Here is a 12,506-nt window from a genome sequence, read left to right as displayed (position 1 = left end):
GATTATGCAGAAACTATTAAATCATGGCAAGACATTTGGATTTTATCCTATGTACAATGTAGAATCTTAAGGATGGAGAAACACAAATTGGCTCTAGTTGAATTAATGCATCAGGCAAATGGACCATATGGAGCCAGCACAAACGTTTAGAGGGTGAAATACCCCCAGTCAAAAACAAATTCTCATCACATTCCAAACAGAGCAAAGGCCACTGCAGAAGCATCTCTCAGTGATGAATCTTCTCCTGCCACTGCCAACACCTGGAAAGTCCCTGGGTTGAGAAAGATGCAGCCCTGCAGTGACTGGCAGCCTAAATTGAGGCAGTTCAGATCTGCTGAGCCACGGTGGCCACGTACAGGTAGGAGTGCCATTACATACTTGCAAAGGTGTCAGAGTAAGCATGTCAACCATGGAAAACAATGAGCCCAGCATTCCTCTTTCCTCCAAAGGCCAGGAACCTTCCTCCTTTCTTGACACAAACCACTTCTACTGAAACCTTAGTGCACAAGGAGGAAGCCACATCATTTTTTTATGCCACTGGAATGTAAATTCTCTTCTGCACTAGCTTACTCCGGCTGCCATTACAAAGTACCACAAACTGGGTGGTTTAAGTAAGAGGAATTTGTTTCACAGTTCTAGAGGTTTCAGTTCAAGATCAAGGTGTCCTCAGGGTTGGTTCGAGGACCGAGGGAAAATCTGTCCTTGTCTCTCTCCTTGCTTTTGCTAGTACGCTGGTAATCTCCGGCATTCCCTGGCTTGTAGAAGCATCACCTCAATCTTTGCCTTCATCTTCCCATAGTCTCCGCCCTGCGTCTCTATGTCCAAATTTCCTTTTAACAAGGGAACCATCCATATTGCATTAGGGCTCACCCTAATCTATTTAACTTTTATCTGTAAGGACATTCTTTGGGGTCAGGACTCCAAACATACTATTTTTTTGGAGGGGAGGGACCCAATTCAACGCATAATATCTTAAAACACAAAAGTCAAAAATTAGATAATATCTAAACCCTGGACCCACAGTATATGAAATACCAGGGAGAAAAATAAATTTCCCTTGGCTACTTTAAATTTCTTTGCCAGATAAAAAACATGAACAAAAGTAAAGGCTTTGGTTTTTGTTACTTGCTGATGAAATATAAATTAATACTGCCATACAAATAGACCTTAACTGCAGCTAATGGCTATATTTTCTTCTTTTTATCCAATCAGAACAATTCTGGAAATAACAAATTAGAATTCTTCTGTACTTCCTAAAGAAAAGTTTTTAAAAGGACAAAATCTTGACTGTGTCCAATATACGTCTGTAGTTGAAGTGAATTAGAGTTCTTACATATACCCTGTTGACATGAAGCACTTGTTCTTTTTTAAAAAGTTTAAAATCAAAAGAATAAAATTGACCAATGGGCTCTGTATGAATTTACCTTTTGCTCTTAATATAGTCTTAAAAGTTTTCACCAGGTCGAGGTTTTCTGTCACCACAGAAAAAAATGTACAAAACCTTCAGCTACCACTTCATTATAGTAAAACAGAATAATCACTGATAGCAAATATAACAAAACCAGAATTGGAACATTTAGAGATGGGTAATTTGGTTTACTGAAATTTTGAAGAAACTGAGAATGCTAACAATAAGTGCTTTTTGTTGTACCCCTGATTGCATGGTACATTTCATGTTTTTAAAAAATTCACAATGGTGAATTACACCTTGTATTGTGTGACACCTATTCCAACAATCCATTGTCTCTAGACCTAGGTCATATTCTCCCTACAAATAGCTTTTGTACAAATTCCTTTATGAAACTTATATTCAAATGATTTTTCATTCTGTATGTGAATTCAACCCTCCACTCCCAAACCCCATTAATTTTAGAACTCCAGGAGTTTGATCAAAGTGGACAGAAGTCTGAAAATTACCCGTGAATCTTATTCCTTTTAAAGCTTTCAATCATAAATTAAAGGTTATCTTTTCTCGAGGCATCAAAAATAAGAACCTGATAATTTTAATTACTGGCCACAATGTCTTCCTTTAGTAAGATCCCGATACTATTTTACATGAAAGTAATAGCAAATACAGACGGCACTTACTATGCCAGGCATCTCTCTCAGGAGTTTACAAAAGATGACTTAACACTCACAGCCATTCCTACTACACGACAGCTGCGAAAACTCGGGCTCAGGGAAGTTGGGTCACTTGTGCAAGGTTACACAGTAATAGTGAACCTAGGATTTCAACCAGGGCAATCGGACTCCAGAGTCTGTGCTCTCCATCACTTGCCCTACTGTCTCTCTTAAAATAAGTTTTTTTCTGTAGTTATATTTTGTGAAAGACAAAGCAATATAGGAATTTAAGGTTTCATTCCAGTAACCCACACAGATTTTGCTTTTACCTCACTGAAAAGTTATTCTATACATTGCTTTCAGAAATCCATCTGTTGTGCAGTTATATCAATGTTTTCAAATCTAAAGAACAAGAACATAATACAAATTTATTTTAAATAAGTAGAATCAGAACTGATGAATTATGTATTAAGAAAGTTAAATCCATTTTCAATATTCTTTCTTTACCTCAAATTACATAATTAAAAGAGAGACATACTGTTTGCTAATATTTTTAAAAACTATGTCCAGATACAAATCGGTTTGGAAATTCTTGAAAATTTATGAGCAAACAATGTATTTTTTTCCCACTATTTAACTATTATAGAACTGCAATGACCTTTGAAATAACACTGTTAGTGAAATTTTGGAAAATAAATAGTATAAAACCAGACTGTTAGCAGAGGAGACAACAAAGTTAGGAAATTCATAAACATACATTTATTCAAGAAATACAATTACTGTAGTCCTTAATATTTTAATGACCATTCCGCATTATAAAATATTCACATGTATTCTTTTAAGCCTACACCAATTCATGCTGATACTCTTTTCAGATAAGCCATAGCCATTTCTTCTATTAAATGCTATAACATCCATTTAAATTGTAAACAAAGTACTTGAGTCAAACTACATTAAGTATTTGAACAAAACTTTGAAAAATTTAGAAGACAATAATTTTAGATATATGAATTATCCAACCCCAAAGAACTAGGCCACTATAATCTAGTATATTGCTAATAAAGTGGCCATGTTAAGACAGCACATAATTATCAATGACATCATTTCTCATCTGTGATTTTTAAACATGCTTTCTCAAATGATAAATTTTATCTTTTGTAAGTTTTAAAAAGGCAAAGGGAGTAGAAAGATGACATTAAAAATTTACGCTTAAACTACTAGGTTTTATTAAAAAAAGATAAACTATAATTATTTCCCAAATAAAGTACCTTTTATTCCCAAACAAATGAAGAAATATAACCAATCATCATATTTGCTACTTACCAGTAACTGTAAATTATTCTATTCTGATACTTCCAAACACAGTCCAGTGTAACTATAACATTTTATAAAGGGGAAAATTAGTGGTTCTCAACCCTACGTGTCCTTCAGAACCACCTGGAAAGTTTCTAAAAAAAAACAAGTGCCTGACCCTACCCTCAGAGATTCTCATTTAGTTGCTGTGGGATGGGACTCAGGTATCAATCTTTTGTAAAGTTCTGCAGGGTGTTCTAATATGCAGCTAAGTTTCAGAATCACCAAGTCAACCCAATTTGAAATACCAAAAAATAAATCGAAACTGGGGAGAGGGGGTAATTATATTTATAATTTATAAATCAAACACCTATTATATATTTACTATGTGCCTAGTTATATTCATGAATCATACATTTATAAAATGAAAAATTCCTTCATTTCCTCACAATACCAAACCGCTACTGTACATCTTTGCCACTGAATGATTGCATTTTTCTATGGTCAGAATTTAAAATTCTGGGATACACTGTGAAAACTGCTTTAACAAAAACAAACTACTGCTATTCATGCTCAACAGTAGCAAGCAACACTACTGTATTTGGCTCCTTTAAGCTATCTTTAAGAATTATAAATAAGTGCCAACCCACACAAAGAACAGATTGTGGATTACTGTAGAAGAAAAAAATAGCTTACTCAACTTATTAAGTTTCAACACCAAAAAAGATTTAACTTGGCTGCAAGTTCTGAAACAGCTGAGATACTGAACCAAGAAGCTATAATTTATAATGAAATGTTGACACGCCCTTAAAAGCTACTGCAGCTGTAGCTTTACTAAAATAAGATTTCTCCAGGGTTAACTTACCCTGTAATGCAAGAATACGAGCATAATATTACTGTTTTTATATGCACCAATACCTCTCTTTAATATATAAAGCTCTACAACAAATACCTCTAATAATTTTACAATTAAATTAAAATAAATCCATAATTCTTCTACACTACTTTGGTCTCAACATTTAAAAAACATCTATTAATTTGAAAATATACAATTTAACAACATTCCTAACAAGCACATTTTGTAGTGGACTAAAGACACATTCAACCATGCAATCCAGTGTTCAAAACCTAAACGATAAATAACAATGCTGATTGGCTTTTATTCTGAAAAATCACTGAAAACTGGACTAATCTTTTAAGACTCACAGTGCTCACAAACATGCAGAAAAAGGTAAACATTTCTAGTCTTCCTGAAGGAATGATACAAAATGTCCACTTTTAAAACAAGGGCGCAAGTCCTTATGTATTTCAAACCATTATCTTCTTTTTTAGCATCTGTCACTTAAAAAAAAGTCATACAAGTGTTCCTCTAAGTTGTGGCTGAAAATCAATTTCAACTCCCTCATTTCAGCCTTTGAAAAGAGCCCAGTCTTACACTAAGCGCTGCCTTTCAGTAAAATAGTGACATCCAGTGGACAACGGAAAGTATCTCTCAGAATTCCCATCATTGTATTTGAATCGTAAATGAAGATCACATCTCTAAATCCAACCACTTTAATATGAATAAATTCCTACTCATTCTGACAAGTCTGCAGATTCTTATGAATACATCACCTCATAATTTCTGTATATCTTACATATATCCTTCTATAATCATTCTATTTAAAATCAATTCCTTAAACTGACCTAGTAAGAGTAACTCTTTTGAGACTAGTAAGATTAAAGCATTGCTTTTTCTTATTTGCTTCTGCTATTTCCCAACACAAACTAACCGGCTCATCTCTAGGAATGGAAGGACCAAAATATAAGAAAAATATTTGAATAGAAATGAAGAACATTAAAATAATGCGAATAAAACATGACCCTGACCCTGTTTTTGCATTTGTAATTTGACACTGCTAAACACAGAGACCTAATCAGTAATGCTAAAACACAGATTACGTCCTCTGGCCTTGATGCTGAATTATAAAAGGATACATATTTTAGCAATGATTGTTTCAGTGTTTAAAAACTTACTTTATAAATCAGTATAAATGAGTATTCATTTTACATTATGCTTAAATAAAAGTAAAAAATTTCCACTGTGCTGAGTTGATTTACCAATGACTATACATTTTATGTGTGTGTTCCAAGTACAAAATGCATCAATGTTAACATTGACAGTGTAATCAACTGTTGTAGCTGAAACTGTTATGTTTAATTTCCTGGAAAACTATAAATTTCGCAGGTTAAAAAAAAAAAAAGAGTAAGCAAAACAGAAGGAACTGGAGAACTGTTATTTAAATAAGCAGCCAAATGAAGAAAACATTTTTCCTAAAAAAAGATTAAGAATGTAAAATACATCTTAATATTTAAAAAGCATTTTTAAAAATCTATAACAACTTTATGACAAAATCTGCATTTGAAAAAAGGCCTGTAAAAAGAGCAGGACAGAATTGCCCTCATCACCTTTTACTGTTTGTCAGAAAAGTGTATACATCTCTGGAACCACAAATGATTTTAAAACAGGCATTTATAAAATGGCAAGGAGCATCTCATGGGAAGTTTCTGGTTTGTTTGTTTGTTTTCAATCATTGGCATTGCGGCCATCAGTAGGTCACAAGTAAAACTTCTTTAGCTAAAAGCAAAATGGGATAGTTCTGAACTGCATTAGGTCTGTTGCCTGCGTTTGGCTGATCTCATTTTTTCAAAACGTGACTCCATTTCTTCTAAAACCTTGGGTGTATATCGTACGACCAATTTAACCTTTCCTTGAGCTGCTTTTAGCAGTTCTACAGCTTTTTCATGATGTTCTCCTTCAACACTCTAGGAGGAAAAAACACACACAATTAATATCTAGGTTTTGTAATACAGTCAGAAGACAAAAATGCTTAAAATACATATAAAAAAGTTTTAATGTTATATCATTTCAATACTATAAACCTATGAAATAACCCAAATTTATCATTTTAATCAGTATGAAATCCTCTGCTAAATCATATTGTTTGTAGTCCAGGAACTGTTTTCTAAGATCCAAATAATTAGCATATCAATCTATAAGCCCTATTATTGCACTAAGCCAGAACTAAATCAAGAAACTAGCATTCTAAAATTTTAACTTAATGTACTGCCTTAACTACTGCTAAAGAGCTTAATAATTCCATAAAAATTACACTAAGAATTGCTAATTTTACATTAGAATAAAGCAAAACACACTTAAAAGTGCGGTAAGTTGCATCATTGTACTAGATAGTACTGCCTTGGATTCCACCAAGGGATTTCTAAAACAAAGCACACCCACCTTCGGTTTCTGTTACTCATATACACCTCCAAGTGGTCACAACTCATCACTACAAATAGAAATAAAACACCCTTACCACTCCATTAACAGAAAGAAGTTGATCTCCTCGCTTGAGGCCCCCATGTCTATCAGCAATTCCTCCTGGAATTATTCGAGATATATATATGGGGGAGTTTTGTTCTTTGCCTCCCATAATATTGAATCCAAGGCCCTCTTCTGTTTTTGGTAGCTCAACAACTCGAGGATGAGAATGTCCTTCGCTGGCAGCAAATGCAGCAACAGTAGCCTGAAAGAAAATTTTAAATTTATGACCTTTGTTTACTTAAGCTCTTTAGTCTCTTTTTAACTAACACTGAAGTGCATATTTTGATGTCTGAATACCCACAAATTCACCGGCAGTTCTGAGGAACAGGCGAGCTAAGGGAATGGTGTTTGAGAGAGGATGGCTGGAAAGCATAACCCGGGACTATGTAGGAGGTGTTCAAGTCAGTCCATCCAGCGCCCAGAACTTCTGTGCAGCACTTGGCAAGCAGGCTTGCTGGGCAAATGAACACTGGCATTAAGGAGAACGCCTCCTGCAGCAGGCCAGCAGGCTTGAGCTTTGGGGCTAGACAGCCCACCTCCTTCTGGGCCTCTGTGCAGGACACAGTCTATCTACACCACCTGTAAGGAGGTAGGTGTCCTTATATGCAGTTATCTTGACTGCTGTACTATCTGTTCTTTACACTAAATAACTCAAAAAATAACTCAGTATTGAGAAAAGGAGTACAGATGCATATGAATGTATTTTGTTGCACTAGTTAACTAAAACCCCACAGAAAATGAAGCAGAGCCAGATCTTTAAAACTTTAAAGTTTAGACTAATCTAGACTAATTCTAACACAAAGTTGAGACTGGGGGTTTCATTTTGCTTTTAAAGATAATCAAGTAATCTGGTACAATTTTTTTTTGTTATGGATCAAGATCTATGAGCAAAAATGGGAAGGGGAAAAGGGAGGAAATCAAGATTCGTTGAATGCCACTTCGTTCTCACCTTCAAAAGAGGTCCCGTTTTACAGATAAGGGAACTAAGGTTCAAATATTCAGTAAGCTGTGCAGGTCATATAACTCAGGAAGTTAAGCCAAGTTTATATGGTTTTTTGGTACTCTTTCAAACTACATTCACATGTTCAAGTGTTTGTATTCAACAGAGAATCCAGTATTTCCTTTTGTGAACCAGTAACTATCAATGAAAAATTACCTGCTAATAACTACTTCTAATATAAATCACCTAATGCTATTAACTTATTCTAACCACATATGATGAACACTAAGATCAATGTCAGAATTATTTGAGGAAAACATCAGTTTACCAAGCACATATAACCTGTCAACTGCAGTTCTAAAGAGACAGCCTACCACTGACAATACCCCCTCTTTGCAGAGTTAAGGTAAAGAAAGCAAAGAGAACCCTGGGGAAGTACCCCACCCAGTTCCACCATTCACTATGTGTGGTCTGAGGCAGGAATTAATCTGATGCTTCCTCATCAGTAAAATAAGGATAATAATTCATACCTCAAAACTGAAGATGAAAAACTTACATAATTCATGATATAATTAAAGTACACTGCATATAACTATGGATTATATTTGTCTATTATTTGTGTGCAACTGTATTTTTAATGTATTAACTAATTTACTGTCTTTTATAAAGACAGTAAAAAAGATCCTATTTCTTAATACTTGAGACATTCAGTATAGGCTGAAAGACACTATGTTAGTTTTCAAAATAAGCCTATTATGAATCTAATAATTGCGTATTTAAAACCTCTAAGTTTTAAAAAATTCTCACATTTTAAAAAAGATTTCTTTTCTTTTTAAAGAGAGGGCAATGGAGTGAGAAAGAAAGGGAGAGAAACACTGATGTTCGAGAGAAACACTGACTGGCTGCCTCGCATGCCCTCAACTAGGGATGTGAGCCATGACCCAGTAATGTGTCCTGACTAGGAATCACACAGGCGACCTTTCAGGTTGCAGGATGACGCACACCCCACTGAGCCACACCAGTTAGGGCAATTACTTACTTTAACTAAATGAAAAAAATTTACCTTTGCAGTTGCATTAGCTCTCACTTCAGGACTGCTGCTGATGTCCACAGTCTCATAGACATGTTCATATACCTGTAAAACCCAAAGTTAGTAATTTTAAATCTCAGAAAACACCACGCTTGAGTTCTCTGAAGTTATGAATGTGTTAAAATTTTAGGCAAAACTATGTATCTTTCTAAAATGTTCTTCTATTAGATATTCCAAAAATGCAAAGCACAGATTCTAATGTGTTTCTAAAGTTTGTTTTCTTAAGAAATTCTGGACCCAACTCAAGTATTTAGTAAATTTTAATCGCAGGTACTCACCTCTCTTACAGCGTTACAGAATTCACTTTGAAGGACTCTTTGTAAAGCCTGAAGTTTCTGTGGTGGTACCTCTCCACTCCTTTGTAGTTTCTCCAACAATTCGATTGCTCTGCATATATCTAGAGTTAAACAAATACATAGTGATAGATAATTTTCTCTGAAGATTCTCTAAACACCTATGTAACACTGTAGCAATTAGGGCTCATTCTTTAAGGACTAACAAGGATAGGAAAAACATAGAGGGAAAAAAGCATAAAAGTGTGAGCTCTGTGTGTGGTAAGGTATATGTATACACATGAGGATGAGAATGTAAAATCTAGGAATGCTAAATTTTATAACAGATTATGAAGAAATATTGATGTTGCATATGTACAAAATCTGGGAAAAAGAATCTTTGAGGAAATCTGAATGTAAAATGTTAAATGTCACAGGAAAGAACTGGGGCTAAAAAATGTGATAGACAAATGAACATTGCCTATGCTTCAGAAAAGCTGACAGTATTATCAGTTAACTATTTAGTCAATAAAAATTTAGCTATCATTATTAGCAATCAAAACACTGAACAGTACAAAACACTGTGTGCTAGTGAAATCACTGCCCATTTCCCAAGGGAAAACACAATATAAAAGTAGATATTAACTATTCAATTACAGATGCAGTTAGTGGCAGAGGCACATTTATAACAATGATACAGAGGAAAATTAACTGGTCTGTTTTCAACTTAGAATCAAAACAGTATTTTAATTAAGCAATCAAATACATGTCTACAAAATTAAAAATTAAAAACAATTAATTTTGTCAAGCTGGTCTTAATACTAGCTGTGTGATCTTGGGCAAATTACTTAACCTCTCTGTGTCTCAGTTTCTCTACTATAAAATTACTTGATGACTAAACCCATCAAGTATGCATGTAGCAAGCATAAATGCTTATTTACATTTGGCACCAACTAATCATAAGAAACAGCATATATTTATACGAATATATTAAGCATGTTAGCAATTCTCACTGGGAAGAGTGAGAATAAGTGTTTTATGGATTAAGAAATTTTATGAAATTCAGAGTCGTGTTACAACACTGTTAATAATTACCTTTACTTCCATTTTTTTTAAATTGTTTTTGTATCCCAGAGGGCTAGAGCACTTTTTATTCTACTATTGCTTGCCTTCTTTTAAGTGGAAGGAGTTCTGAATTTTATTTTACTTAAGAACTAGAACTTTTTCTTTCTAGAATTATGACTTTCTGCTGGAAATGTTTAATAAGAGTCTGTTAAAAAGAATTCTAAGAATTAGAGTTGATGTATTGACTTTTATGCTGCTAAATGGCAACCACCAGTAATTCGTTCTACTAAGGTGCTGAACATTCTACTGTGGACCCGAAAACAACTCTGAAATAGCAAAAAACCAAATCCATGGCTACCCAAACTACATGCTGCCTAAAAGTACGAAAGACTACCAACATGTTCAGAGCCCTACAACCGCTTTCAAAGAAAAACACCTACTCCTGTTAACACCAGACAGACCTGTACTTGTCTACAACGCACTGCTCCATTGTGCTCAGGAGATGTCAGTCTCAGGCCTAATTAGTAAGTCTTCCCCGAACAGCTACTCCTCTATCAAAAACGATGCTCTAATTAATGGTCTGGTGGACTGGAGGGAAACAATGTCACTTACAAAGAGGCTTACAGAAGAGAACACCATGAAGAATAAACAATGTTAACTGTGCATTTGTTTGGGTGAACACATGAGGAAAGAGGTTTCTCTTAAGCATAGTATTTCTAAAAAAATGCATCCCCTTCTTAGAGCAGAAGCTACTTAATATTCAGACTGTAATTGCAAATGTTAATTTTACAAGGTTTTTCAAATCTCCTCACACTATTTACTACCAACTAGTACTCAGAATGTTGTTTGTATTTTTTGACTTAACCAATGACTTAGCCAGAAGCATGCTTGAAATTGGTGCAAATAAAGGTCGTGGGAAGGAAAGAGCGGAATGTTGAAAATCAGTAACAGGACCCTGATAGGAACATAACCATGTATTTTCACTGGCTTTTGCGTTTTTAATTCCTCAGCTGAACAGGTTTATTTTTCTTGATAGTCTGCTCTAAATAGCAAGCAACCAGCTACAATTTCAACTGTAGAATTAGTAAAGAATAAGATTGAACTTTCAAATATTTTACAATCTATTCCCCCCCCCCCCCAGTTCTGTAACACTCCCAAGACCAAATCTGCAAATTGTTTTTAAAGCACCTTCTCTGTCCCTCGGAGGGGCACCAAAGCCAGGAAATACACCAATACAAATAGAAGTGGGGTTGTGGTGAAAGTAATGATGGAGTTTGTGCGTAAATGGGGGCGGGGTCCCGTGGGAACAAGCCATGTGTCCGGAACCTGTGCGACGCGTGGGTGCAGGTGGGGACACGGGGTGGGTGCACGCATAAACGCCGGCAGCCTGGCCGAGCCGGGCGTGCGATGTTTGTGTCTCGGGTTAACACGTCTCTGAACGCCGCGTCTGCTTTGCCCACCCAGGGAGGGCGTGTGCAGCGTGCGTCTGCGAACGCGGACAGGTGATGTTCAACTGTGCAGTGCCCCGGGACAGTCTCCCGGATCCGAGGAGGAGTCTGAGTATCAGTCAACAGACCGCAAGCACCCTCCCTGGGGCCGGTTACAGCGACGTCGGCGGGGACGGGCGCCAGCGTGAGGGACAGTCTGGCTTCGCGTCTCGGAGCCTGGGCCTCTTCTCCTCCCCTGTTGCGACACGGCAGTTCTCCACCCACTCCGCCCTCCTCCGTCCGGGCCTCCGTGGCACTTACCCCTCTCCAGCCGCACAGGTTCCCCTAGCGCCGCCATCTTCTCCCTATGCCTGCAGACCCACAGGAAATGACGACAGAAGGGCTGCGGTAAGGGGCGGGGCCTAGTGGGAGCCAGAGGGCGAAGGCCGGCCAGTATCGCGAGAGGCGGAGCCGAGCCGTGGTCTGGGGCTCGCCAGGGCCCCTAGGGGTGGAGGTACCTGTGTGTGGGTGTTGAAGGTGGGTGGGTCTTCTGCCGCACCTTCATTCATTCGAAGGTTTTCGACGGTCTCAGCCTCAGAAGGTACAGAAGAAATCTTTTCCTCGCTCTTGTTCGCTGTGACGGATTCAAGCCTTATTCCCAACTTCACCATTAGAGGCTGTATGGTCACTTCTCTACTTTCGGCCTCAGTTTCCCCCTCTGTGTGACAAGAGTCCTCAAGGTCTTTTCCATTTTTAAACCCTGGGATAAGGTGACACTTAGGTGTAAATGGAATAAGTTAAGTATTCCTTTAATTTTAAAAATCCAAGGCACGCATCTTCCCTACAGATTATTTGCGTGTGGGCATGGGAGTACCAAACTCAGGCAACACACCTGAGCGACCTGAGTGGACAAGGCATTTGGGTGCGCCACAGTCATTTTTAAAAGCTGATCTTTATAAATCTTATATAAGTAAAATACTGTGAAGCAAATAAT

At 36.8% G+C, this 12,506-nt stretch overlaps 1 protein-coding gene across 1 annotated transcript; it reads right to left on the bottom strand.

Annotated features, from left to right (window-relative positions):
• Nucleotides 1-5,995: 5,995 nt before the first annotated feature.
• Nucleotides 5,996-11,400, bottom strand: LIN7C (lin-7 cell polarity scaffold C). The gene is made up of 5 exons (XM_090267270.1): nucleotides 11,274-11,400; nucleotides 9,027-9,145; nucleotides 8,722-8,793; nucleotides 6,711-6,920; nucleotides 5,996-6,159 (listed from the first exon to the last, which is right to left on the bottom strand). Exons 1-5 carry the CDS (start codon nucleotides 11,398-11,400, stop codon nucleotides 6,004-6,006), a joined length of 684 nt encoding a protein of 227 aa, XP_090123396.1. The 3' UTR covers nucleotides 5,996-6,003.
• Between the last annotated feature and the right edge of the window lie 1,106 nt (nucleotides 11,401-12,506).

Source organism: Furipterus horrens, unplaced genomic scaffold, assembly GCF_987537825.1.
Source record: "Furipterus horrens unplaced genomic scaffold, mFurHor1.1.pri manual_scaffold_2, whole genome shotgun sequence".
Lineage (NCBI taxonomy): Eukaryota > Metazoa > Chordata > Mammalia > Chiroptera > Furipteridae > Furipterus > Furipterus horrens.
This window is presented reverse-complemented; position numbering and strand designations above follow the sequence as displayed.

Bases quoted from the DNA above. Each gene is read 5' to 3' on its own strand.
- LIN7C (XM_090267270.1), bottom strand. From the start codon at position 11,400: ATGGCTTGTTCCCACGGGACCCCGCCCCCATTTACGCACAAACTCCAT. The intron at 9,146-11,273 runs GTGCTTTAAAAA...GTTTAACTCTAG, and splicing joins CCCTCCGAGGGACAGAGAAG to ATATATGCAGAGCAATCGAA. The intron at 8,794-9,026 runs GTGAGTACCTGC...TGGGTTTTACAG, and splicing joins TCTGTAACGCTGTAAGAGAG to GTATATGAACATGTCTATGA.